Source organism: Nylanderia fulva, unplaced genomic scaffold, assembly GCF_048542155.1.
Source record: "Nylanderia fulva isolate GAGA-0341 unplaced genomic scaffold, ASM4854215v1 Scaffold2, whole genome shotgun sequence".
Lineage (NCBI taxonomy): Eukaryota > Metazoa > Arthropoda > Insecta > Hymenoptera > Formicidae > Nylanderia > Nylanderia fulva.
In genome coordinates this window covers 4,675,289-4,701,892 of record NW_028190263.1, presented here as the reverse complement: position 1 = coordinate 4,701,892, position 26,604 = coordinate 4,675,289, and the positions used below count along the sequence as shown (strand labels likewise).

At 31.1% G+C, this 26,604-nt stretch overlaps 6 protein-coding genes across 8 annotated transcripts in view; 3 read left to right on the top strand and 3 right to left on the bottom strand.

The window, feature by feature from the left end:
- The window catches only part of LOC114942940 (pancreatic lipase-related protein 2-like), a 192,246-nt gene extending 178,724 nt beyond the window's left edge, over positions 1 to 13,522 (bottom strand). Inside the window, exon 1 of the mRNA XM_085482051.1 lies at positions 13,233 to 13,522. The gene's annotated coding sequence lies outside the window, so the exon portion shown is untranslated. The remainder of the gene's footprint in view (positions 1 to 13,232) is intronic.
- pug (pug C-1-tetrahydrofolate synthase, cytoplasmic) lies at positions 187 to 10,158 on the top strand. 2 transcript variants are annotated; one of them, XM_085482003.1, is made up of 13 exons: positions 187 to 221; positions 1,281 to 1,346; positions 2,458 to 2,793; positions 3,524 to 3,616; positions 4,484 to 4,625; positions 4,699 to 4,810; positions 6,360 to 6,925; positions 7,472 to 7,775; positions 7,863 to 8,080; positions 8,393 to 8,856; positions 9,146 to 9,398; positions 9,606 to 9,791; positions 9,878 to 10,158. In XM_085482003.1, exons 1-13 carry the CDS (start codon positions 202 to 204, stop codon positions 9,965 to 9,967), a joined length of 2,850 nt encoding a protein of 949 aa, XP_085338129.1. In that variant the 5' UTR covers positions 187 to 201; the 3' UTR covers positions 9,968 to 10,158. The 2 variants fall into 2 exon arrangements, with proteins under 2 accessions (XP_085338129.1, XP_029174264.2); XM_029318431.2 differs by lacking the exon at positions 187 to 221 and adding an exon at positions 1,087 to 1,181.
- Positions 9,607 to 11,425, bottom strand: LOC146723421 (putative methyltransferase-like protein 15 homolog). Its single transcript, XM_085482004.1, has one exon. It carries the CDS (start codon positions 11,423 to 11,425, stop codon positions 10,295 to 10,297), a length of 1,131 nt encoding a protein of 376 aa, XP_085338130.1. The 3' UTR covers positions 9,607 to 10,294.
- On the bottom strand, positions 11,412 to 12,428 carry LOC114942941 (ubiquinol-cytochrome c reductase complex assembly factor 2). The gene is made up of 2 exons (XM_029318434.2): positions 12,153 to 12,428; positions 11,412 to 11,712 (listed from the first exon to the last, which is right to left on the bottom strand). The coding sequence occupies exons 1-2, from the start codon at positions 12,221 to 12,223 to the stop codon at positions 11,412 to 11,414; spliced, it is 372 nt and encodes a 123-aa protein (XP_029174267.2). The 5' UTR covers positions 12,224 to 12,428.
- Positions 13,523 to 13,613: 91 nt separating the features above from the next.
- On the top strand, positions 13,614 to 17,381 carry LOC114942939 (uncharacterized). Of its 2 annotated transcripts, XM_029318432.2 has the most exons (3): positions 13,614 to 13,783; positions 14,314 to 14,562; positions 14,650 to 17,381. In XM_029318432.2, the coding sequence occupies exons 2-3, from the start codon at positions 14,440 to 14,442 to the stop codon at positions 17,095 to 17,097; spliced, it is 2,571 nt and encodes an 856-aa protein (XP_029174265.2). In that variant the 5' UTR covers positions 13,614 to 13,783; positions 14,314 to 14,439; the 3' UTR covers positions 17,098 to 17,381. The 2 variants fall into 2 exon arrangements, with proteins under 2 accessions (XP_029174265.2, XP_085338080.1); XM_085481954.1 differs by lacking the exon at positions 14,314 to 14,562 and having other exon boundaries at positions 14,650 to 17,380.
- Positions 17,382 to 18,953: 1,572 nt separating this feature from the next.
- Enoph (enolase-phosphatase E1) lies at positions 18,954 to 24,531 on the top strand. The gene is made up of 6 exons (XM_029318384.2): positions 18,954 to 19,251; positions 19,865 to 19,966; positions 20,848 to 21,038; positions 21,762 to 21,894; positions 22,028 to 22,151; positions 22,291 to 24,531. The coding sequence occupies exons 1-6, from the start codon at positions 19,156 to 19,158 to the stop codon at positions 23,790 to 23,792; spliced, it is 2,148 nt and encodes a 715-aa protein (XP_029174217.1). The 5' UTR covers positions 18,954 to 19,155; the 3' UTR covers positions 23,793 to 24,531.
- The last annotated feature ends 2,073 nt before the right edge of the window (positions 24,532 to 26,604 follow it).

The window sequence follows — 26,604 nt, the reverse complement described above, 5'->3', positions numbered from 1 at the left end:
ATGTAAAAATTTGCAACAATTGTATATTACAGTTTAAATATAAGATTGATTATAAGACATGTCAGAGTTTATCGTATTGTATATCGTACAAGGCTGGTAAACATATTTGATATTTCTCAATATTATTTTTTACAATAAAGTTGCATCTGTCGACAAAAGCGAGATTAATACATAGTTACATTGAATCATTGGGTCAGGCTTATGATATCGAGAACTCTAAAGTAAGATTACTATCAATTTAATGAATATTATAATTATTCTATATAATTAAAATAATAATAATTTATATACACATATAATGTAATAATAAAAAAATAATATATAATAGAGACCATTTCTCTTTCAAATTAAAATTTGTGTTGTAAAATATGTGCAAAATTTTTTGTAAATATTTTATATATATATATAATTAATATAGAAACAAACATTACAACAAAATATAATAAAGATCATATTTAAAAACAAAAAAATCAGTTTTATAAAATTATATTTTATTTAATTATATTTTAATGTTATAAAATTATATCAAAAAATTTTATTTTATAGAAGATATAAAATAATCGTGATTTTATATTTATCAGAACTCTTTCTCTCTCTCTCTCTTTTGTTTTATTATATTATAAAAAACATTTTGATCTCTCATTAATAATAATAATTTTATATCTTTTATATAAGATAATATCTCGAAAGAATATAACAATATATTTATCTAGCTCAAATAAGATTAGCAACTTTTTCTACAAAAATGTAACTTAAAAGGAACAAATTAAAGTAATAAAGTAAAACAAAAAATATAAAATGTTCTCTTTAAATTCAATTTGAAAAATATATACAAATAAAATATCATATAATGAGTGATTAATATATACATATATATATATATATATATATATATATATATATATTTCTTTTAAAAATAGTTTTATTAAATCTTTTATAGTCATGAAATTACATATATATTAGATTTGATTTTTTTCTTGTGAAGAATTTAATTATATTTATTCAAGAATTTTGATATTAAAACATTCGTATTTTTATGACACCCTATATATAATACTCGAGATCACTTGTAAACCGGTCGGGAATGCTAAGGAGATTCATTCAATCAACATCAGTCTGTGAATCAACAGAGGCCAATATTCGTGAGAAAACTTAATATCGATTTGTACACATCAAAAGTCGTACGATTTAATTTAATTTTTTCTAAATTTAACACAAACCTAAAATTTCTTTCTCAATTTAATCAGCTTCAAAATTATATAAACTGAAAATTTTTTAAGATTTCTGATCAGAACCATGTCCACGGATGTGAGAGGAGTTGTATTGTCCGGAACTGAATTAGCAAGGTGAGTACGATTTATTTCAAGCGCCTCGTTAAATGAATTTACTAACAAAATCAATTAATTATCATAAAACAATATGGCATCATGAATTAAATTAAAAACGTGTTACAAAGAAAATTTGAAAACAAAATATTGAATAAATATTAAATATTGTTTACAAAGCAACTCTTAGCAAGCATAATAATTTGATTAAAAGTAAATTATAATAAATTATTAAATAATATACACACAAAATGTTTAAAAAAGTTATATATATATATATATATAATAGGAACGTGTACCATTAATTAGGTTATGGTATCTTCAAATATTCGGTAATACTTTTATGATAAAGTATAAAAAGATAAGATAAATAGTATAAAGTGATAAATATTAAAACGTAATTTATATATATATATATATATGTATATAGCAATTTGTTATCACATATTGTTTACATTTAAAAGGTAATTAATAAATCTGTTCGTTTTATTTGCACTTTCTACACTCTGATTCTTTTGCTTTCTTTCTTTCTAACACCCAAATATATATTCGTCCTGGTTCAAATGTAGAATTTTTAGGGGATTGCGTAAGCAAAACGAACAAACTACCCAGACAGCATCAAATCCAAAATCGGCGCATAAAATATTTCTGATATTTTTAAGATGTCTTTTAGATATCATATCATAAAATTTCTTAAAGCTGTCTTCAAGATTTCTTAATGATATCTTATGCGCCAATTTTGGAGCTTGGTGCTGTCTGGGTAGTCTCTAGGATTGCCCGCGAAACTCAAAGGTCTAGAAAACTGAAGTTCAATTATGCATATATAACATATATATATATATATATATATATATATATATATATATGTATGTATATATATATTCGTAAACAATTAAATCAAAGTCACTTTAAAACAAATTCACAAAATGCTTAATAAACAGCAAAGTATGTACATATATTAGAAAAAACTGAAAAAATTATAATATTAAATTTTAAAACTTTTTTTGACACTTTTTTTTATTTTAATTTTATTTCGAAAATATTTCTTACAAATTTCTTTTATTTGAAAAATGAATAATTTTGGTAAAGCTTGATTGCATCTAATAAATATATATTTAATGAAATTTTGTAGCGAAATCCGTAAGGAGTTAACCAATGATGTGAGGGCCTTAAAAGAAAAATTGCGTGATTTTGCACCTGGCCTGGCTATCGTTCAGGTAGGCGCAAGAGAAGATTCGAATGTTTACATAAAGATGAAAACTAACGCGGCTCGCGAAATAGGAATCGATGTCAAACATTGTCAGCTTCCTAATACCACCACTGAAATAGAACTCATCAACAAAATTAACAAGCTGAATGACAATCCGAATATTCACGGAATTATTGTACAAATGCCGCTCGACAGTGTCAATAAAATCAACTCTCATCTGATCACCGACCTTGTATCACCGGCGAAAGATGTTGATGGGTAAATAAGTATATGTTTATATAATATAAATATATAAGATGTCTCTAAAATAAGTCGCTATTTAACAACATATATTATTAATCAGAAAATAACATTATATTCTGCATATTATATATATTATCAAATAACAGCATATTATAAACAACCCATTCAAAATAATGTATTATTATATTTTATTAATTTTGAAGATAAGAAAAGATTATATCTAACTTTTTTATGTACACAATATATAGATAGATTCACGCTCGAATGCACGCTTTTTTGAAATATACTCTATTCTAACTTCTAATAATAGATGTATAGAAATTTATAATTATTAGAATATCAAACTGAACATTTCAATTAATTTAAAAAATTTCAATTATTTTTCAGTTATTTTTAAGTTATTAATATAATATTTAAATATAACAAAATTTATTTCATAATTATTTCAATCTTTTATGATTATAAAATCGTTATTATTGACACAATATGTATGGATATATATTTATGATTACAAAATCATGATATACTAAAGAAGCTTTCGTCACGCATAAAACAGTGATAAGCAAGAGAGACATTATACCCTTTGACACACTGCAATTTGATAAGAATAGATAGGCGTTAATCTGAGCAAATATGTTTTGCTACACAAATTTAGAATATTTAAGATATCACACATCACAAAAACTTGCAATGCATATTAATAAATGTTCATCCCTCCAAATGATATATAATCATTTAATCGCAGATTAAACACCATTAATGAAGGTCGAGTTGCAATCGGTGACCTATCTGGATTTTTGCCATGCACTCCTAATGGATGTATTGAATTAATAAAAAGGTATGTGATAAATCTTTTTAAAATTATATATAATATAAAAAATTATGTGTGTGTGTGTGTTCATCACAGGGTTGGGAAAATTACTTTGTAAAAATAACTAATTACAGTTACAGTTATTTTATTAAAAAAGTAACTAGTTACAGTTACAAAGTTACCGATTTTAAAAAATAACTCGTTACAGTTACAGTTACTTAAAAAGTAACGAATCGTCACTTTTCAGTTACTTTTTAAAAATAATTATACATTATTTTAAATATAAGGAGCTTACATTTTATGCACAACCACAGTCAAGCATTTAAAAAAATTCTTGAATGTAATATTGATCGATTTGCTTGCGACTTTGCGATTACCATCAATGTATAAATGACCTTTATATACAACAGTAAAAATAGTTATAGTAACTTACTAAATGGTAATCGCAAAGTCGCAAGCAAATCGATCAATTGTTACATTTAAGAATTTTTTTAAATACTTGACTGTGATTGGTCGATCTTAATTATGTATTATATTATTTTATGTACACAAAATGAAAATTTTAGGTACAAGATTAAATCATATGAAGATTCATATGCTACTGTTATCAAAATTTAATTTAACAATATAATAGCTACCATACTTAAACGATACTTTTAGCGGATGTTTCCAAAAAAGTAACTAATAAAGTAACTGTTAAAATAATTACTAATTACTAAAAAAAATGTAACTAAGTTACAGTTACAGTTACAGATGGAGAAAAGTAACGAAGTTAAGTTACAGTTACCGAAAAAAAGTAACTGTAACTGTAATTTCGTTACAAGTAACTCGTTACTTCCCAACCCTGGTTCATCATTACCTAGTTAAAGTTAAAATCCTGAAAATAATCTTTAGGAGCGGTGTGCCTATTGCCGGTGCTCAAGCTGTTGTTTTAGGAAGGAGCAAAATTGTTGGCACTCCCGTTGCTGAATTATTAAAATGGCATCATGCCACTGTCACAGTTTGCCACTCAAAGACAAAGAATCTTCCTGATGTCGTAAGAAATCAAGTTTAATAATTTCTTACATTTATAAAACGGAAAAAAATAAAATTAAAAAAAATTATTTCAGGTACGTCAAGCTGATATTTTAGTGGTAGGTATAGGGCAGCCTGAATTAGTCAAAGGTAATTGGATTAAACCGGGCGCTGTTGTTATCGATTGTGGCATCAATCCCATATCAGGTACATAGTTTCAACTTTATGCGATATATTGGAAAAACGAATTAATTGAATTTGAATTCATTAAAACATTCATCATTAAAATTAAATTCAAAGAATTCAGAAACACTTTATAAAATCATCTTTTTACACAATATTTGTCTTTTATAAAATCTTGACACATTCACAATCTACTGTTCTATGAGAGGACACCAAAGAATAACCAGAATTGTTAGAAGATATTTTGTTAAGTTTTAATAATAAAAAAAATTCTAGTCTACTTCAAAGTATTTTTCTTTTAATTTAATGTAATTCTATCGCGCCTATATTATTTTGTTCTTATCACTGTTACTCAAGTTTCTCCTCTTTAACCTTATTTACTCTTTTTCTCATTACGATAAAAAAGTTCTTATTTACTCGGAGCAGTAAGTGCTTGGAATTAATTGCCCTTTTCGGCCGATTTCTGAAGCGATGTCCCCACTATCATTCGACACTCGATAGTGGAGGGAGCATAAGCTTCAGAAATCAGCCGAAAAGGTTAATTAATTCCGAGCACTGCTCGGATACATTTCGAATTATGAAAGATTCAACAAAAAACTATAATATATGACATGGTCAATCTTCTTAATTCTTTAGTTTAATTTCAACCACGTCCAAATACGTGCGTCATAACGCATCAGTTTCTGATAATGTGTCTGATAACAAATACACTAAGAATTTATCTTTAAAATATATAAAGTAATACATACTAAATTACTTATATCATCAAATATATTGATATTAATATATTTTTATACTTTATATAATTTTTAAGCGCACTATTTGCAAATTTATAAATACTAAATTACAAGTATTAAATTTTATTGAAAAACAATTATATATATAAAAAAATTTTGAATTCTTTAATAAAAATTATAAATAATATTTCTGTAATCTATAATAATTAAAATATTCAAAATAAAACAATTTTATTGTTTAATTTAATGAATATATAATTTTCATCCATATTTTATATTTGCTTTCTTTTTTATAATTTTTTAATTTTATTATCATATACACAGACAGCATTTGACGCAACATATTTATTACTAAAAATGTTTTTTAACAACATTTCATTTATTAAAAAATAAAATTATCTGTGTTCTCATTAGTAGCTGATCTAAACATGGATTTTATCTAAATAGAATTTTTTACTATCTAGTCGTTATAGCTATACTATCTAAAGTAAATCACAAAAATAATAAAAACTGAACAATTTCTGACTTACAAGTAGTTTTTTTCCAGACATTTTTTCTATTCGGTTAGGTAGTCTAAAGAATTGTGAGCGTATGAAAATTTCTTGTTCTTCAAAATATCATCAACGTGTTTTTTGTCTATAATTAATTAATTATAATTTCATATACTTTCCATACAATAAAAACTAACATTGAATTATTATTAATCTTCTGCATATAACAAAAACGATATAAAAAAAGATATTCAAATATTGAATATTAAAATATTCAAAATATAATCACACAAAAAAATTGGCAAGCACAATCGACATTATTATAATACACTGTGAACATTTTAGATCCTACAAAGAAAAACGGACAACGTTTGTTGGGCGACGTAGCGTACGAGGAAGCTGTCAAGGTAGCTTCATACATTACACCGGTACCAGGCGGCGTTGGACCTATGACAGTAGCAATGTTGATGAAGAACACCGTGATATCCGCGCAAAGATCAGCGCAAAAACTGCTCAATGTTCAATGGAAACTACGAACTCTTAAACTGAATCCTGTGAGGCCTGTACCGAGCGATATTACCATCTCTAGAAGTCAAACGCCAAAACCGATCTCTATACTAGCTGAGGAAATCGGACTATTGCCGAACGAATGTAGCCCTTATGGTAGTAAAAAGGCCAAAATTGGTCTCAGCGTGCTACAACGTTTAAAAGATCAACAAAATGGTAAGTTCGTCGTGGTGGCGGGCATCACGCCGACACCGTTCGGCGAAGGAAAGAGTACGACTTCCCTTGGATTGGTACAGGCACTGACAGCGCATAGAGACAAAAATTCTTTCGTTACCCTTAGACAACCTAGTCAGGGACCCACATTTGGTGTTAAAGGCGGAGCTGCTGGAGGAGGATATTCACAGGTACGAGAATTTTCTCTAGATAATATTTTAGATACATACTCATAAATATTTGTAGCGTTAAGATGAGTTAATAAGAGTCAACATAGTAATTCAAAACGTAAATACACACATTAAAAAAAACAATAATTGTAAAATCAAATAAGAAATATTTTTATCGGCTCTCAATATTAAGAATAATATATGATATTTTAAATCGGCCAATAGAGCCAAGCGCGAAAAATTAATTCTTCGGACCTATATTTTTCTTGCCTATTTTTCTCCATATGTAAGTTCGAGATTAATTTATATATGGAACTTAGTAATCTCAAACCAAGAGATACAGTTCCAAAGAATTAATTTTTCGCGCTTGGCTCTATTGGCCAATTTAAAATATCATATATTATTATTAATAATTATAAAATTGATTTTTTAAACATATATATTTGTGTCTTGAATTACCGTGCGTTGACTCTTTATTAGCTAATAACGTTAATTATTTTATTACGTCAGAGTTTTTCCTATACATAATTATTTTTCATCATTAATCTAATATCGATTTTCTAACAGGTAATTCCTATGGAGGAGTTCAATCTACACTTGACCGGGGATATTCATGCCGTCACTGCTGCGAATAATCTTCTCGCGGCGCAAATCGATGCGCGATATTTCCATGAGTCAACTCAGAGCGATAAAGCTTTATACGATCGATTGGTACCGAGTATTAAGGGTGTCAGACAGTTTTCAAAAATCCAGTTAAGACGATTGCAAAAACTTGGTATTACGAAAACTGACCCGAATGCATTAACAGAAGAGGAGCAAAGTCGATTTGCAAAACTAGACATCGATCCGACCAATGTTTCATGGACGCGAGGTACGTATAAACACATAAAAGCCTAATAAAAAAAATAATATATTTCAAGAAAAAAAATTATTCACAATAATCATCTCTTTGCTACAGCGGTGGATATCAACGATCGTTTCTTGCGAAAGATCACTATTGGTCAGAGTCCAACCGAGAAAGGCAAGACACGAGAAACCTCGTTCTGTATTTCCGTTGGATCTGAAATAATGGCCATCCTAGCATTATCGACCAACGTCGAAGATATGAAAAGACGACTTGGTAACATTGTCATCGGATTTAGCAAAAGCGGCGAACCTTTAACTGCTGAAGATGTTGTTAGTATATAAATTTATTACACGAAGAATATTAAAGAAAAAAATATATACAATATATATTGCTATTTATGTATATATATTGTATTTTTTTATTTATCAGTAACAAAACGAGAACAATATGTTTATCGATCATTATATATTTTGTTAAATAATATACAAGTTAAAAATTTTAATTATTTAAACGTGAAATATAATTATATTAGATATGAATATACACAAATATATATATATATATATATATCTTCATAATTTCGCGAAGTGAAAACAATTCATCGCTTGTGTAAATATTAGTAAATATCTATTAATCCTCAGGGTATGACGGGAGCAATGGCAATTCTGCTAAAAGATGCTATAGAACCAACACTTATGCAATCATTGGAAGGTACACCAGTAATGGTACATGCTGGACCATTCGCTAACATAGCCCACGGTTGTTCATCTATTATCGCGGATGCTATTGCTCTAAAATTGGTCGGACCACAAGGCATTGTAGTAACAGAAGCCGGATTCGGATCGGATATCGGTCTAGAAAAATTCTTTAACATCAAGTGTCGTGCCTCAGGACACGTACCGAATGCCGTTGTACTCGTAGCAACTATCAGAGCATTAAAAATGCACGGTGGTGGACCGCCAGTAACAACTGGGGCACCCCTGAAGAAAGAATATCTCGAAGAGAATATCGAACTTGTTAGAAAAGGCCTACCAAATCTACAAAAACATATTAGCAATGGTCTGAAATATGGTGTGCCTGTAGTTGTCGCCATCAATTCTCATACGTAAGTCTTTCTCCTCTAATTTTTCAAAAAAAAAAAAAAATATATATATATAGTGACGAGCGCACGCGCTGAAAACTTTGCAACTGCAAAGAGTATTTAAATTAAATTTAAAATAGACATGTATACAATATTTTTGTTGTAATCAATTATAATCTTAAAACTTTGTGCGCATATTTTTTAATGATTCAAATAACATTTATCGTAATACGATTATATAAAAAACTATGTTTGATTTAATACAATCTATAAATTATAAAACAAATTATAAATATATATATTAATCTTTCAGCACCGATACTCCAGCGGAGCTAGAAGTCGTTAAGCAAGGAGCGCTGGAGAGCGGTGCATCTGATGCAGTAGTATGCACTCATTGGGCTGACGGTGGACCAGGTGCCGTAGCTCTTGCAGATGCAGTTATAGCAGCTACTGATAAACCTAACAATTTCAAGCTGTTGTACAATATCGAGGACAGTATCGAGGACAAAATTAATAAAATCGCTAAAGAAATGTATGGCGCGGGCAAAGTTGTTTTTGCGGACACGGTAAACAATCACGTTCCCACGTGATACAAAAATGCGCTATAAAGTTATCCATTTTTAAAACATTTTTACACTACATAGACAGACACAAGTACGCATACACACACCCACGCACACATACACTCGTACATCTCATTTCTTGCATTCATATCTCAATTCACTCATATCTCAGTTACGAAAAAAATTAATTTTTTTATCCCATTAACGCAGGTTCAAAAAAAAATTGAAAATTATACCAAGTTAGGATACAACAAATTCCCGATATGTATGGCAAAAACAGCAAATTCTTTAACTGGAGATCCATCTATCAAAGGTGCACCAACTGATTTCACTCTCAATATTACAAATATATTCGTTTCGGTTGGCGCCGGATTTATTGTTCCTATGGTGGGTGAGGTGAGTGCAACAATTCTCCTTCAATTGTTAAATTAAAAAAGAATTATCAATTACCTCAGATTATAACATATAATAATGTATTCTAGATTATGATGATGCCTGGACTTTCAACTAGACCAAGTATCTATGATATGGATTGGAATAGCGAAACAGATGAAATAGAAGGCCTATTTTGAAAGAATTATTTTTCAATAGAAAAAACATTTCCAACAATGTGATGTATATTAATAAATTCTCAAAAATTCTATTTTTTTATACGTCACAATATAACTATCAATAAATTTTTTGTATTCAAGAAGCTATTTTTAATTGTTATGTATAAAACAATATATATATTCTATTAAAATAAATGTATCGTGTATGTATACATATATACATTCTCTATTACCCTCTTTCCCTCACACACACATATATATAAACACATGAATAATACAATCTCAACATATTTATATAGTGATAGGAAAGCATAAATTATATTGCACATTTTAATCCATAAAACAGATTTATTTCACTTTCATAATGGCACGCAATTTCATCGATCGTAATCTCGGGTTTTTAATTTCCTCAATTGTAGGTGTTAGAACATGCTTATGCATCATTTTCCATGGTGTTTCTGTCAATATTTCACATTCATCCCTATCAAACACTTTACCATAATTCGCATACTTTAATGCTATAGTATTAGCGACATTATCTGTTATATTTCCAGACAGATGTCTTTTGACTATAATATCTTCAAGCATATTAGAAGAAATAGTTATTAAACGACCAGACAATTTCAAGTATATATTCGCAAGAAGTATACCATAATTGATTTCATTTAATTCATTATTGACAAAAATTCTAAGCGCTTGAAATGTTTTTGCAATACTTTGTGAATATTTACAAAGATCATCCTTCCAAATTTCATCACCTACAACAGATTCAACCAATTGAACCAATTCCTGTGTTGTTTCTAATTTTCTAAACATATATCTAGCTTCAATAACAGCACGCGCAATTTTCTTAGCATACTTTTCTTGTCCATAAACTTTTATAATTCGAGCCAAATCCTCTTCTGTCGCTTTATCTAACACGTCTGCAGCAGTAGGTTGTTCCAAACAAGCATTCATTCTCATATCTAAAGGCCCATTCTTTGTGAATGAGAAACCTCTACTTGCAACTTCAACTTGCATTGGTGAACAACCAAAATCAAACAAGAAACCATCTATGCTATTTTTCTCAATATTATATTGTTTAAGTAACTGTGGTAATTCGGAGAACCTACCTAACAAAGGAATTACTTTCCCTGGATATTTTTGCGATAACTGTTGCGCACATTTGTAAGCTACAGGATCTCTGTCTAATGCAAATATCTTTATATCAGGTAAATGTTCTAAAAGTTTAATGGTATGACCACCAGCACCAAATGTCATATCTACATATGTCCTGCCTGGTGCTAAGTCCATATATGTTAATACTTCCTGTGCCATAATAGGCATATGCGAATATTTGTCAGAGCAGACATTACTATATTGTCTAATGTTACCTAAGAATAGTAAATCTGTGTTTGCTAATAATATATGTTGTTTGTTAATAAAATATCCTTTCTTACTAAACTTATCTAAAAAATATCTAAACTTAGTTCCTATCATATTTTACAATATTTCGGATCTTTCCATAAGCTCTGTAAAATATTCCCTTGTCTTCTTCCTTCAGATAATCTAACATTTCTGGCGTCAGAGCCAAGTTACATTGCTCCCTGTTTAATCCACTTGCAGTACTTAATAAGGAACGTTTATAAAGTTGTCCATAATGATTTGATGAAAGTCTTTTCAAACTTGAATAATATCGATTACACTGTTCCGGATTTGGTTGACTAGCTGCGTCACCCTTTGCAAAAGCAATCTTTAATTGGTCACGAATGTGTTGTCCCAAATCGCTAAAAATCATTCAACCATAAATTAATCAAAACAGAAAGAGATAATTCAAGTATAATATAAAAAATAATCACATAGTAAATAATACGTTCTATTTACTAATAATTATAAAAAATATTTATTTTATATACCAATATGTATATAAATATATATAAAAGAATATTCTAATCTAGCTAATATTTGTTGAAGCAAATGTTATTATCTTAGTAATAATTAATGATTGTAATATTGTAATTAAAAAATAATCAGATAGTCAATAATATGTTCTATTTACCAGTAATTATGAAACTTTATTTATTTTATATAACAGTATATAAAAAAATATTCTAACCTAAATATTATTTTTTGAAGCAAATACTAATGTGTTAGCAACAATTAATGACTGTAATATTTAAAAAAATTATATATCTGTATACAAGGTTTTACATTCTTTTATAATTACCTGCCTGCTTTGGATTTATCTAGTGGCCACGATTCCAATAATTTCATAAAACTTTTGTAATTACCAGCCATGACGATGTTCACAGAAACTCAAAATACGAAACATGATTCAAATTATAACTCGATAAGAAAATTTTCACCTTCTTTATCAAGCAATCGTGTGTAATAATTGCAGATAAATTTAATATTTTAAATTCCTCTGCTTTCTTGATCAATTTATATTAGATGATTTCTGAATGAGACAACACGTGTGACTAGCTAAATAATAAAGAAATCTAACCTTCCGACCACCGGCAACATCACACAATCATCATTCGAATATATATAATAAACAACTCATATATATTCATAAAATATTATACATTTCTAATAGATATATAATATATTATATATTTTGCAAAATGCAAAATGCAATCGCGTAGTAATTATATATTGAATATGAAATTCAAAATAATCTAATAAATATATTGTAAATAGATAAAATAGTTTTAAAAATACATTATATGAAAATAATATATTACATACACACTTGATTCTGCTTATCCGCTGCAATTTTGCGTTGAAGTTCAGAATTAAAGGTTAAATGTGAAAAAGATTGATTACGACTTCGCACACACAGATATATCTTCCTGATTTTAGCGTACAATAGCAATTACACATATTTAATTAATATATATTACAACACACGGCCGATATATACTTTTTACAGGACACTCGCGGTAATTATTCGCGCGCGAGAAATATACAATAACTATTCGAATATATTGATCCAATATGGCGCTGCAATTGAGTGAACCGAGATATATCGAATTTTGAGATATATCGAAAGGTGGCGGCATTGCAATTCTCGATGTATCGAACAATCGAAGCAACGAACCAATCACGTTAAAGAGAACCGTCAAAACAAGGAGCCAATCACGTTAGAGAGAAAATTTGAAATATTTTACTAAAATGTTGAAACGATCGACACACACACACACATACACATACATACACCATACACATGTACAACAGAATTAATTCTTACAAAAAACGTAATTTGACGCAACTGCTTGCAGAATGATAAGATGCACACACATACCTGGCAATAATTTAATGCTCGATGCATTTTCGTTGCATTTCGGGGAGAAAACGGCTTGAATTATTACAAAGAGGATGATTTCGCAATTCCGCGGGAACGCATTGATTGCCCTTACACAAACGATGCCGCGTAGACGATATGGACGTATAATAACGACGCGTACTCTACGTTCACGTTACGACGAACACTTTACGAGACACTTCCGACAATTTCTCGCAAACAGAATTCACTTTTCGCCAGAAATATTCGCGGAAAATACGGAGCTACTCACACACGACTTCGATCCGCCGCGATGCGTTCCCGACTGTGACTGCGATCGAGACTCTCGATTCGATATTTCGAGAATCGCAATCAACTATCGATTTTAGAGGTTAGGGTGCAGTGTAGGCGAAATCGCGCAGTATATGTACATGAGAGTCAAAGTCAAAATATATTTCAAGTTGTGCGCAATATATAGTCAATTATAATCATAATAATTTGATCGACGTATAAAATCTTTCAATAATCGAATATAATTGGAGGAATTGGAAACGTGAAGTAAATACTGAACTGTAAGTTAAAATTTTGTATCAATTTCAATTTCATCTTGGTAATGTATGTGTATTGTCGTTATTGTCTTAAATTTCAATTTATACTGTACAGCTTTTATACTATATGTTATTATTATTAAAAATGCGTCCCTTTCTCTGAATAATTCGATAAAATTATTGTGTACTTTAGTATATAATATATATATATATAGATACTTTTCTTCTATGCACCTAATTATTCTAACCTCTATATAGTTGTATAATTACATATTTTTGTATAAGGCATAATTTATAGTTAATAATTTACTGAAATTAATAATCATATTTTCAAAAAAGTTTCATCGAGTATATATTTTTAAGTAGCAAATAAAATTTGATATTCCAAATCTCTTTTTAGTTTATATTGCTAGATGTTGAGTGATTTTTAAAATTTACAAGACAGAATTATTTTAACGATAATTATAATTAATGTATATTATAAATATCGGCAAATGTGTTTTGTGCAAATATAATTATAACATAATTTTTAAATGTTTTTTTTTTTTATTCAGATAATTTTAAACAAAGTCTATCGATGCCAATACCTGAGGAAAATATGGGAAAATTATACATCTTTTGTAAATAATCTACTAAAAAATTATAAAAACCAAACAAAATTATAATAGTAAATTGCAAAAATGTCAAACAATACATTGATATGTCGTTTGTGTGGCATTAAACATGAACTCATAAATTCAAAATATATCTTTGATGAAACGACTAATTTAGCGCAGAAAATAAATGACACATTACCAATCAGGGTACGTTAATGTTTTGTATATGTGATTCATTAAACATAAATGATTAGTATGTCTATAAATAATTAATATTCCTATTTTTTTTTACAGATTTCACAGGATGATCGTTCCAAAAATATATGTTTGGATTGCTATAAAAAAGTTACCACTCATTATGATTTTATTCAAAATGTCTTGCAATGCTCGAAGGAAAACGTCAATATGGCAAAAAATAATTCTTTGTTTGAACTCAATAAAAATGAAAGAATGGAAATTGAGACAATTTCCAAACTATATAATGACATGATATATACATGCCCAAATTGCAATGTAGATTTAATGATCCTAGTAAAGAGCAATCCTGATGATTGTAATTATGCATTTCAAATTTCATTGGCCATAGTAAATCAAATGGAAAAATTAATGGAAAGAAATATCGAAACCTGTGAAGAGACAATAGAACTTAATACTTGCATTAAACCATCAAATACAGAAGAATTGCAAGAATCGTCATTGAATCATAGCATTGTCATTGATGTGTTGAATAATGAGAAACAAAACATCAATAAAACAAATGAAAACATACCAACATTACAAGAAGATATAAATCATATTGACACTGACATTACACATCAAAAGAATAATGTATCGCAACGATTAACCAGAGGTACAAAGAGAAAACTTAAGGAAAATATTTCTTGCGAAATAGCTACTAAATCACAAAAACTAGAAACGAAGTTAGATGCAACAAATACCGATATATTAAACAATGATTATGTAGCTGTAAATAACTTCATAAAATGCGAGACTCTAAATGATGGAATAGATGAACGCGTGGAATGGATTAGCAATGAAATAAACTTCAAAGAAGAAAATAGTACAATGTACTTGACAGAAACTGAAGGAGAATACATTAATGAAAATGGTACAAAATACGACGATATCGACAGTAAGAGTTGTCCAAAAATTGTATGTGATTTATGTGGAGCTCGTTATCTTTCACAATTAAAATACGAATTTCACATGGAAAGACACAAGTCAGATAAAATGGATAAATATGTTTGCACTGTATGTGACAAAGAAGCTAGCAACGAGAACTTATTGTGGGATCACTATTTCCACACACACAAAAGTTCGAAACGATATGCTTGCATACAATGCGGCAAGTTATTCACGAAGAAACCTAGATTAACTGGCCATCAAAAGAGACATAAACACTTTGGAATCAAGGAGATACATTTTGAGATGGGCGCGGATGAAGTAACTGTCAATCAAGCAAAGAAAGCTATTGCAGTCGAAATACAGGAGCGAGTTGCTGTAAATTGTAGTCTCTGTGGAAAATTAATAACAGATTTAGATCCGGATGGAATTAACGATTTGGCGACATGTGCAGCCTGCGAGGACTCTACTTTATCGTTAATGGTTGATGGAAACGAAATGAAAGTGATCTCGCCGCGACAATATCATTGCTCGAAATGCCCTAAACATTTTGTGCGCAAAGAAAGACTGGAATTCCATGAGATGAGACATAATGAAAACATGAACGAGTTTATTTGCAGCACGTGTGGCAAAGAGTTCAGTGCAGAAAATTCCTTGTACGAGCATTATCTCTTTGTACACAAAGGAGCTAGACCACATATCTGTGAGCAATGTGGCAAGTCATTTCAACTGAAGGCACGATTGAAGGAACATCATCGCACACATACAGGCGAGAGACCTTATCAATGTGACATATGTGGCCTGCGCTGCATGACTACTAATGCACTCAAACTCCACAAGAAAACTCATTTCTCTAATAATCGCTACGTTTGCAACATATGCAACAAGTCCTTCAGCAAAAAGCAGAACATGAACGAACATTTAGAAAAGCACTGGAAAAATGATAAGAATGTATCGCTGCCGCAATTGTTTACATGTCTGGTATGTGCAGAAGATTTGCCGACCTATCGTATGTTGAAGTCTCACATGATGGAGACTCATCAGATCGACCGCCAAGATCCCTTACTAACAAAGCAAAAACCGTGGTACGAATGCAACGAATGTCACGAGAAGTTCAAACATCAAATGTCGCTCAAGGCGCACAAAGAAAAGGTGCATGAGGGTAAGGTCAGCCCGATATTCCAATGCGACACGTGTAACGCTACTTTCAGGATCAAACAACTGCTGATAAATCACATCAAGAGCAAGCACGGTGGCGAGAAACGATACAAATGTGCACAATGCGGCAAAGGATTTAACGATACTAAATCCTTGTACAATCACATTTTACTACACACTGGTAGAAAACCCTATACTTGTGAGTATTGTAATATGAGTTTCAGGCGAAAAGATTCCAGGGACCATCATCGCCGTAAGCACACAGGCGAACAGCCTTATCAATGCTCGGACTGTGGCCAATCGTTCTCTACCTACAATTATCGATCAAAGCATCGCAAAAAGGAACATGGAGATGGTGAAATTGAATGCCCAGAGTGCGGAGAAAAATGCAATAGTCAACAAGAAATCAGAATTCATCTGAATAAGCATCTCGGTGAAAAATTAAACAAATTAGATTCTTAATATCACAAGTAAAATTAATTATACAGGTAATTAAAGTTTTTAAATGAAATTACAAAATTGCAAAAAATAAAATAATATACATACACATACACACCAGTGCTATATATCTTTACAGTAACATTATTATATATTATAGCGATCATTATATTATATATTATGTACACACATTAGATAGCACTTATAGTCTTTTAATCATAAGTTAATTATTAAGTAAATAATTTTATATACATACATTCATATTATTATGATTGATTTTAAATACAAATACACGTGTTTTTATACATTTAATGATACGTTTTTTTTTTTGCTTTCTATATTAAATTCTGTTTTGATTGCAACGTAACTGTCAATGTACATCATATGCGATGATATCTATGTAAATATAAGATATGTTTATGTGAAATGAAAAAAAAAATGTCTTCAATATCTTTCATATATCTGTTTATATATATATTATGAAACAGGTAGATAAATTATTTATTTGATTTATTCATTTAATTGTAACCTGTTATCTCATATATATGTATATTATAATTTCAAAATTATTACTATCAATATTATTAATCTATATATTACATAGCAATATTACTATTAACTATTTAATTTTTTATACTTTGTATATTCAAATTATAAAAATATTTTTATTTTATTCTAGAATATCTTCCAAGGAAATTCTGATGGTTACATTCTAATATCATTAATATGTATGCTGTTGTAATCATGCATATATTTGTGTATAATATTAAATATTTTACAACATTGCTGAAAAAAATAAAGCAATGCAGTCATCGTCATTTAAATTTAAATGCGCGCGCGTTACGCAGAAATTTAAATGGACGCGCCATTGGCGCAAAAATCAGGTGATTGCCCGTGCCCTTCCCACGGACAATCGAACAATTGAAAGGAATTCTCAATTGTCAGCTACAAGGACAAAAATGTTTTTAAATTGTAAAACGACTGAATTAGCGACATAATTGCGAAATTGTCAAATAAAACGATCGAGTCTTAAGACGTTACGTATCGTTTATTAAAAGAGGACAAAAAATCACGCGCGATATGGAACTACTTTTCCGCGGAGTAATATCAGCGAAGGAGGTTCGTCGTCGAGTCGATATTCGAACAGTTTTTTGGCCGAATCGATCATGCTTCCTCGCAAATGCAAAATGATGGAAACATTGCGAATTTTTTTATCAATTCGTCGTGAAAATTCGCCGAGGTGGGTAGATTTTTTGCCAAATTCACCGGCGTGAAATTTTTCGGAAGGACGCACGCAAGCGCGCACGGATTCGCGATGACGAGATCGCTGATTGGTCGAGGTCGAGGGGGAACGAACGCGATTCGCGGCACGCACTCACACTATCGCGAGCTGCGCGCCGATACGGACCGCGTTTTGTATTTCACGCAGTCTCGTCGCGATCCGTTGCAAAACCCGGCGTTTTCTCCTAAAATTCTACTTTTAATTCTTCATTTGTATCAAGCAGCGTTAAGAATTATCATCGATAACAAGCATTCCTCGAATATAACGCGTGTAAAAAGTGACAGGTAAGAGCTAAGAGCATTTAATTGCCGTCATTAAATCGTAACGATATATTTATGTATAATTCGTCGAGAATCATGTCTTATTGTTGCAGATAAACCGCGGAGATGTAAATATATAAAAGTTGGCGGGAGAAGAACACGGTGACTCTTGTAGTATCCTTCGGAAGCGTACATTCGAAATCTCTCCGGAGCTTTATCTTCCTCGAGATTCGTTCGCGGCGAGCGAACGACAAAATGGCGGGCACCCGGAACACGTGATACAGGTATGGTTACCGGGTACACCAGGGCGCGAGAGCGAAGGGGGGGACTCGCGAGAGATCGCACGCGCACTCATATACACCGGAACGAGCACACATTGGCGCACGGCCAACAGCGAATTCGTTCGCCGGCTCTCAACAGGAACGCGTCGTCGCCGACATACACAGCGTGAGCGCCAACCTAACCGAGGGGGAACACCATACATATATATAGATATATACCGTTATTAATTCTACGGTCGTGGGCGAGTCGTTCGTAGAAATGGCCGGGGAAAAGCGCAGCCAAGATCAGGACGAGACCGCGAGGACGGTGCTCGTCGACATCGAGGGCACCACCACGAGCATCAGCTTCGTGAAGGTAAAAGAAAAAGGGCATAAAGGCGATATAAAGGCATGGGACGGCGCGAGCGCGTCTCGCGAGAGTTCGGCTGCGCCGTTTCCGTCTCGCTCGATTCCCCCGAACAGGGCGAATTCTCCTCGCCGAATTTTTCGAGGATGGGTATCTCCCCCGCGAGGCGACGAGGACGATGGCGGCGATGGGGTCTAGCCCCGCGCGTAATTCCGCCGAATCGTCCGGGTGTCCGTGGAAAAGGCTCGTATAGGTATATGCGAAATTCCACGGCGGGTTATTGTCCTCGCGTCTGGGCGGAGTGTGCCGGCTCGAGTTTTCGGCAAGTCGCCGCCACCGTCGTGTTTTGCGAAATCGGGCGACGACTCGAGAGAGAGACGTCGGGGTTCGTTTTCGGTTCTTTTTTTAGGCGGATAAAAAATAGAGGAAAAAAAAATGCGAACTTGCACCGCCCCTCCCCGCGAATCGCTATCGGAAAATCGAGCTCGAAAATAAACATTACCAATTCTTTCGATAGATATCGGCGAATATATTGACGCGGCGCGTCGAGACGCCACCGAGCGTGATTTTTTTCGCGACGGCGTTGATGCTTATGCACGGACTTATTGTTTCCCTTTTGCAGGATACCCTGTTTCCCTACGTGCGCCAGAATTTGAAAGATTACATTGAGTCCAAATGGGAGGATGAGGAGTTCAAGCAAGACTATGAAAAATTAAAGGAACAGGTAACTATATGATTTTGACCAGAGATTTAAAGGAACAGGTAAATACAAAAGAGTTGAAGAAATAAATAAATAAAAATATATCGGATTTTGACCTGCAACCAATTTCACAGGCTAAAGGAAAATAGAAAAATACTTTTTTGTGTGTCTCTTTGTTTGAAAATTTATATGTGCGAGAAAAATATAGTCATAATTTACATCAGATTGTATCAAAATCTTTGCCTTGGGTGTTTTTTTTCTTTTCTTTTAGATAAAGCTTCACATTTTCAATTAAAAGAATCAAATAATGTATTAAGACAATTTCTATTTATGACATGAAAATCAATTAATTGAAAAGACTCAATTTGACTGCGTAACTGATTGTCATTGAAACTTTTAAGACAGTTTTTATTTTAAAATGCTTTGAAATAATATTAGAAAATATAAAATAGTGAACTTTCATAGAGCAAACTTTCTTATGTTATAATAAAATTATTGAATGATTATTGTTTTACATGTTATTCTTATAATAAAAGTAATTTCTGATATTAATAACAAATAAACATGAAATATATCCCTGCCTCTTTTCATATCTTTAACAATATTAAAAACTCTACACAGACATTATTTGTTTCTTGGTTTATGCAAACTTTTTTATATGTTATATAAAACTTGATTTTGTGGTTTAAATCTCAATTTCTATATATTGTACAATATATTTTTTCGTTACATTATACATATATATATATATATATATATATATATATATAATTATATTCAGTTTAAACTTAACCCTAATGTAAACAAATTTTTAAATTATACAATTTATTTTCTTTGAATTTTATAATTTGTTTTCTTGAGTTTCTTATAGAATTTTATTATATTATATTATATATATATTTCAGGCAAAAAAGGATGAGGAAGATAAATTAGATGGTTTTGTAGCGATTACTGGTGATAAGCCTGAAGATGAAAAAGATTCGCTCTTGAAAAATGTTCTGTGGCAAATGGATAACGATCGTAAGACAGGGGCATTAAAGCAATTGCAAGGACATATGTGGCGTGAAGCATATAAAACAGGCGCAGTTAAAGCTCAGTAAGTTATTCTATTTTATTCTTCCTGACTTGTTTCAACTTATAAAAAATAAGATTGATTCTTCATGCATTGTGTAGCTTTTACAAAACATGTGATACATAAAGATCTTTTATAAAATATTTGAATTTAATAATCTATATAAGTGGTATCGTACACTTATTAGATATAAAAATAAAGAATAACATCTATTTTATATATATATATATATATATATATATATATTTCTATTATGCTATAAATAATATATTTTAATATATATATAAATAATAGTGAGGTGAATATACATAATATTTGGGTTCACTTCAGTTGTTTTGTTTATATTTATTTGTGTATAAGACTATCTTATACTTGTTTTTTGTTGTATAAGACTTTATCTTATACTATTGTGTTATCTCATGAGATCATGCATAAATAAAAATAAATCGTGCTATAGGTAGGTGTGCTTGTATTTTATAATTCTTTGATTTATTCTAATTTGTCAATTAGCTTACGCATCATAATTGTTGGATTGTATTACTTTTTTTTTAAGTAACTGTTACCAGATATTATTTTATAAATAATTTTAATTTATTTTATTTTTTGAAATAAGATTCTTAAATAATATCGATTATGAAAACTTCTATAATCCAATTAAAATTGTAAAAATAAATAAAAATAAAAATTCAAATTCAAATTATTGTAATGTTAAGCTTCAAGAGTACATGCTTGTGCATACTTGTTTAGTATTTATGAAGATGTTCCTAAAGCACTTGAATCTTGGAAAAATGATGGCAGAAAAATATATGTCTACTCAAGTGGCAGTGTTGAAGCACAGAAACTTCTTTTTGGGCATTCTGTATGTGGCGATCTGCTTAAGGTAATGTACATTAATAATATGGATATAATAATACAATTGTACACTATATATAATTAAAGATATTTGACTAGATAAGCATCTGGATAAAAAGGATTTTGTATAAAAATTATAAAACATTTTTTCTCTTTTTTAGTATTTCAGTGGTTTCTTTGATACAGAAGTAGGTGCCAAGCAAGAAAGTGATAGTTACAAAAACATATTGAGCAAAATTGACGAGGAATCATCTAATGTTATTTTTCTCACTGATATTGTAAAAGGTTCGTATATTTCTCTTATTTTTAAAGGAAGGAGGAAAAAATCTGATCATTTTGTGATTGATTTATTACATTATTTTTTAGACAATATTTGCAAAATTTTCTTTGCTTATTTCTTTTTTTTTTTTTTTTTAATTGACAGAAGCTGCAGCTGCCAAGGAAGCAGGTTTATCAACGGTTATTGTAATACGTGAGGGTAATGCAGCTCTTAATGATGAAGAAAAAGTTACATATACAACTATCAAGTCCTTCTTGGATTTAACATTTCAAACATCTGCAAAACGACAGAAATTAGAAACAGCAAATGAAAAAGTTGACGAAAATACAACTGATGTCAGTGAACCAATGGATACTTCTGAAGATGTTGACATGCCTAATATTAATGATCAAAAAGTTGAAAAAAACGAAACCGAGAAAGAAGTGATTGAATCAGAAGGAACAGAATGTCTAAAAAATCAATTATCACAAGATTCTTCAATTTCTTTGCCGCAAAAGGATGAAGTAATGGTGATTGAAAAAGATTCTTTAAATTCTGAACAAGAAACTCCAATTGCAGAATCAGTAGAATCTGATGTCAAATCTAAAGACATAAATGAAGATACAAGTACGTCTGGAAATGCAGAACAAACTATGAAAGATGATACTACAATCCCAGCCACAAAAAATAATGATCAAATTGCTACAACAGAAAAGACTGAAAAAAATGTAGATACATTAACAACTGAAATTATTCCCACTGCCAGTAAATCCACAGATGTATCCAATTCAGAAGCTATATCAAAATCTGAAAATGTTCCGACGTCTTCCGAAAATAAAATCAAAGACTCAACAGATATTGCAACAAATATACAAGTTGAACTTGCTGAAAAAACTCAAACGACTGAGAGTGACAAAAAAGACGATATTGAACTGCAATCACAAAGTGACAAAATAGCAGACAAACCTGAGGAATGCTTAACAGCAGAAAAAGATGAAGTAAAGAAAGAATCAAAGATTGTTCCCACATCTGAAAGCGAAAATGTTTTAGCAAAAAATGAACAAAAAGAAATGAAAAATGTAGAATCGACCGCAGTAGATTTTACGGAAAATGGGGAGACTATAGAGACAGCTGTGGAAAAAACTATAGTAACAGAAACGAAAGCAACAACTAGTACGACAGATGTAAAGAAAGAAGATGTAACAACGTCGATTGAAACATCTGCAGAGAAAAGTTTGGAAGCAGTCGCAAAAACTGAAAAAATCGATGAAAAGACATCTCAAGAAACGGAGGAAACAGTCACTGACGCTGATAAACGCGAGGATGAAACTACGAAACAGGAGATAACAAAAGAAGAAGAAATAGTGAAAGAAGAGGATATAGTGGATACAAAGGACAAAAATATAGTGGATTCAGAAAAGCAAAAACTCAATGGAACCGCGCAAAACGGAAATGCCAGTACGGATGTGCCAGTGTTGGATGATAAATTACACAGTAACGGACTGAACGAAGGACCGTCGAAGGAGACGAGCGAAGATGCGGCAGCACAAAACGGTGAGCCCGAGAGTTCGTCGGAAAATAGTGCGGAGTCCATAAAAGTTAAAAAGGTCGACGGTAGCGGAGAACCCGACGTTGTTCCTCCTGTAGTTGTAGCGGCGACGTCTTAACTTTGTTCTTATATACAGTTTAAGAGTCCTACATGCATAACCCTAATCCACAAGTACTTATTCACAGGTATAAACTGATATAAATTGATTCTATATACTTTACGTAAATTGTACTACGCGTCTGAAACGTGACGCGCTATTTTACAATGCAGTTCGTAAACTATATCATTTCTTTCGGCGATTATAATGATAAAATAGCGGGATATGATTGCTCGTTAAACATATTACGATAGTTGTATATTTTACTTTTCGTGATGAAGGCCAACTTCTATTTATATGATCTACATCGTTAACGTTTTATGTTAACTCGTATATATGCTGACTGATGCCTATATCGCGGAAATCGGCTTCTATCGGTTTTTTTTTCATGTTTGCTTTCCCTAATAACAATCTACTTTTAATTATTGTGACAATTATATGAGGGAAGGCTTGACGTGACATACATATTATGATTAAACTTGCGAAACTTTCTTAGCTGTAATTTCGCACGTGATCGGTCTAGAAGTAATCGAACGTGTCGTCCACTGTAATCGATTACTACGTGTTTTTGAACGTTTTTTTCCCCCAATACTCTACTATTAATATTTACATAACATGTGTATTGACTTGTCTTTTTTATATCGCCTAAACAGAGAATTAAGATCATACGTGAAAAAATGATAGGGTAGATAATTCCAATATAGTTGCAGTATGTTAAAATGTCGATTGTATCTGTGCCAAATGAATTTAACGATTTGAAGTCTCGCTTCCTTTATTTTACCTCTTCAATTTTCTTGTCCTTGATCATTTGATATACGATATTAAAAGATTTAGTCAATATTTTATTTTTAATGCTGCAATCAATTACAATGAAAACTGATCAAGAATTATTTTAAGATTAAATTGGTAAAAAAAATGTCAAAATAAAAACATACGATCGATGATTTTTTAAATTATAACATAGGTTTTTGTTAAACATAGCATATTTAACTCTTTGTGAATTAGTAAACAATGCACATTTTGAGTTTAAATGATTGTAGATACGTCGCACAGTAAACTTCACTTGTTGTGTTTTGCTCATTGCGTTTTATAAGATAAATAGAAATTTTTTAATATTAGAGCTTACATCGATACGCTTTCTACCATCATTTTGTCTGCCTAACATGGTTCACATTTATATAATGCAGGACCATTGAGTTCGTTAAAGAGTTTGTCAAAGATCTTAAAAGCTTATTTTAGCTTTTATATGCGCACTATTATTTTGCGATTTATAATTCTTTCAGCCTTAGAGGAGTGAATTGGCTTCAAATGGTTAATTATATTGAATAAACTGACTCAGTGAATTATAATTTTAAAAATATGTAACCACTTGGATTCAGTCTCTCCTCTACGATTGAATCATTGACATGATTTAAAAATACTCGCGGAAGAGCATATCGATTTGTAGATTTACTCTTCGTCTATTCCTACAAACTAATATTGAGTTGTAAAATCCATGTGTATTAACATTTATATTATTTTATACATAATCTAAGTAAATAAAAATGTCGACAGATGTTTTGTATGAACTAACTTAGATTACAATGTGAATGATAATATAAATGCAGTACATATGGATTTGCTTATTTTTGTGACGCTCAACATAGTATACGGAAACGATACTAGAAAATAATAATAATAATAATGGTTAAAATAAAATCGTATGTGACGCGCTTTCGGCCATCATTATTATTGTTATTGTTATTATTATCACTATTTTTACTGCTATTCATGATGTCCATTCCTGTTAAATTGACTGTGATTTAAGAATATTGATAGACATAGGTTTTCCTAAAAAGAATTCGTTGTTATTAAAAACACAAAGGTGTCAATTTTTGTCGACGAGTGATATTCCATTGCGATTATTATTTTTATTCGAATTAGCATGCTCGCGTCTAGTCGAAGTCACTAATTGTAAGAGGACTTCTATAGATCGATAGACAATTTCGCGTCGTTCTCTTATGTTCGTCAACTATGCTAGGAAGACACGATGAAACGAAAGAAACGTGTCTCGTACATTTACATTAATGCGTATATAACAGAAACGAATAGAAGACCAATACAAACAAGCTACGATTTGATATTTTACGATATATACTCTTAACAGACCTCGCATATTTTATTTATAAGTCGTTTATTCGAATAAAGATGTGAACGTGTATTAAATGCGCATGCGACGATTGCTATTACATTATTACACATCTTGAAATAGTCAGGATAAAAGTGAACTCTCATGTTCTCCGCCTCGTCATCGCGCACAACGATGAGTTCACTAATAATCTAAGATCAGCAGAATGATTTTTGCAAATGACCGAAATGACTCGCTCTCACTTATTCCATCAAAAGAAAATGTATACACATTTTAATAGCGATCTTTACAGTCTTCTCTCTGATCTAAGAGGGAATCTCAGAGAATGGAATATGCCTTCAATTGTGCAGATTGACTGAGAAATCAACGAGAAGAAACACAAAGTTCTTCTCTATTGACTGATCATTTAATATTATCGTGCACTACGAAGAGCCGATAAACTGCCGTTTATGACATAAGTTAAATTCGAGGGTGAGATGACGATGTGCTCGAAGCTTTCTTCGGCTGACTTTCACGACATCGCCCGAATCATCATCCCCATATCATTCATACTACTGTTTTACGTCAATAGTCGAATAGGCCGAAGCGCACATCTTGATCGCACGCTCGAGCGCGAATCATCATGCTCATTTCTCGATCCCTGCGTGTCCATTGTGTAATCTCTTAATACTTTCAATGCCGCGGCAATCGTGTCAAAGAACGTCT

Coding starts and splice junctions, on each gene's coding strand:
- pug (XM_085482003.1), top strand. CDS start 202: ATGATATCGAGAACTCTAAA. Junction 222..1,280: donor ATGATATCGAGAACTCTAAA/GTAAGATTACTA, acceptor AAATTTTTTAAG/ATTTCTGATCAGAACCATGT. Junction 7,776..7,862: donor CAATGTTTCATGGACGCGAG/GTACGTATAAAC, acceptor TCTTTGCTACAG/CGGTGGATATCAACGATCGT.
- LOC146723421 (XM_085482004.1), bottom strand. CDS start 11,425: ATGATAGGAACTAAGTTTAGATATTTTTTAGATAAGTTTAGTAAGAAA.
- LOC114942941 (XM_029318434.2), bottom strand. CDS start 12,223: ATGGCTGGTAATTACAAAAGTTTTATGAAATTATTGGAATCGTGGCCA. Junction 11,713..12,152: donor GATAAATCCAAAGCAGGCAG/GTAATTATAAAA, acceptor AATGATTTTTAG/CGATTTGGGACAACACATTC.
- LOC114942939 (XM_029318432.2), top strand. CDS start 14,440: ATGTCAAACAATACATTGATATGTCGTTTGTGTGGCATTAAACATGAA. Junction 14,563..14,649: donor ATGACACATTACCAATCAGG/GTACGTTAATGT, acceptor TTTTTTTTACAG/ATTTCACAGGATGATCGTTC.
- Enoph (XM_029318384.2), top strand. CDS start 19,156: ATGGCCGGGGAAAAGCGCAGCCAAGATCAGGACGAGACCGCGAGGACG. Junction 19,252..19,864: donor CGAGCATCAGCTTCGTGAAG/GTAAAAGAAAAA, acceptor TCCCTTTTGCAG/GATACCCTGTTTCCCTACGT. Junction 19,967..20,847: donor ATGAAAAATTAAAGGAACAG/GTAACTATATGA, acceptor TATATATTTCAG/GCAAAAAAGGATGAGGAAGA.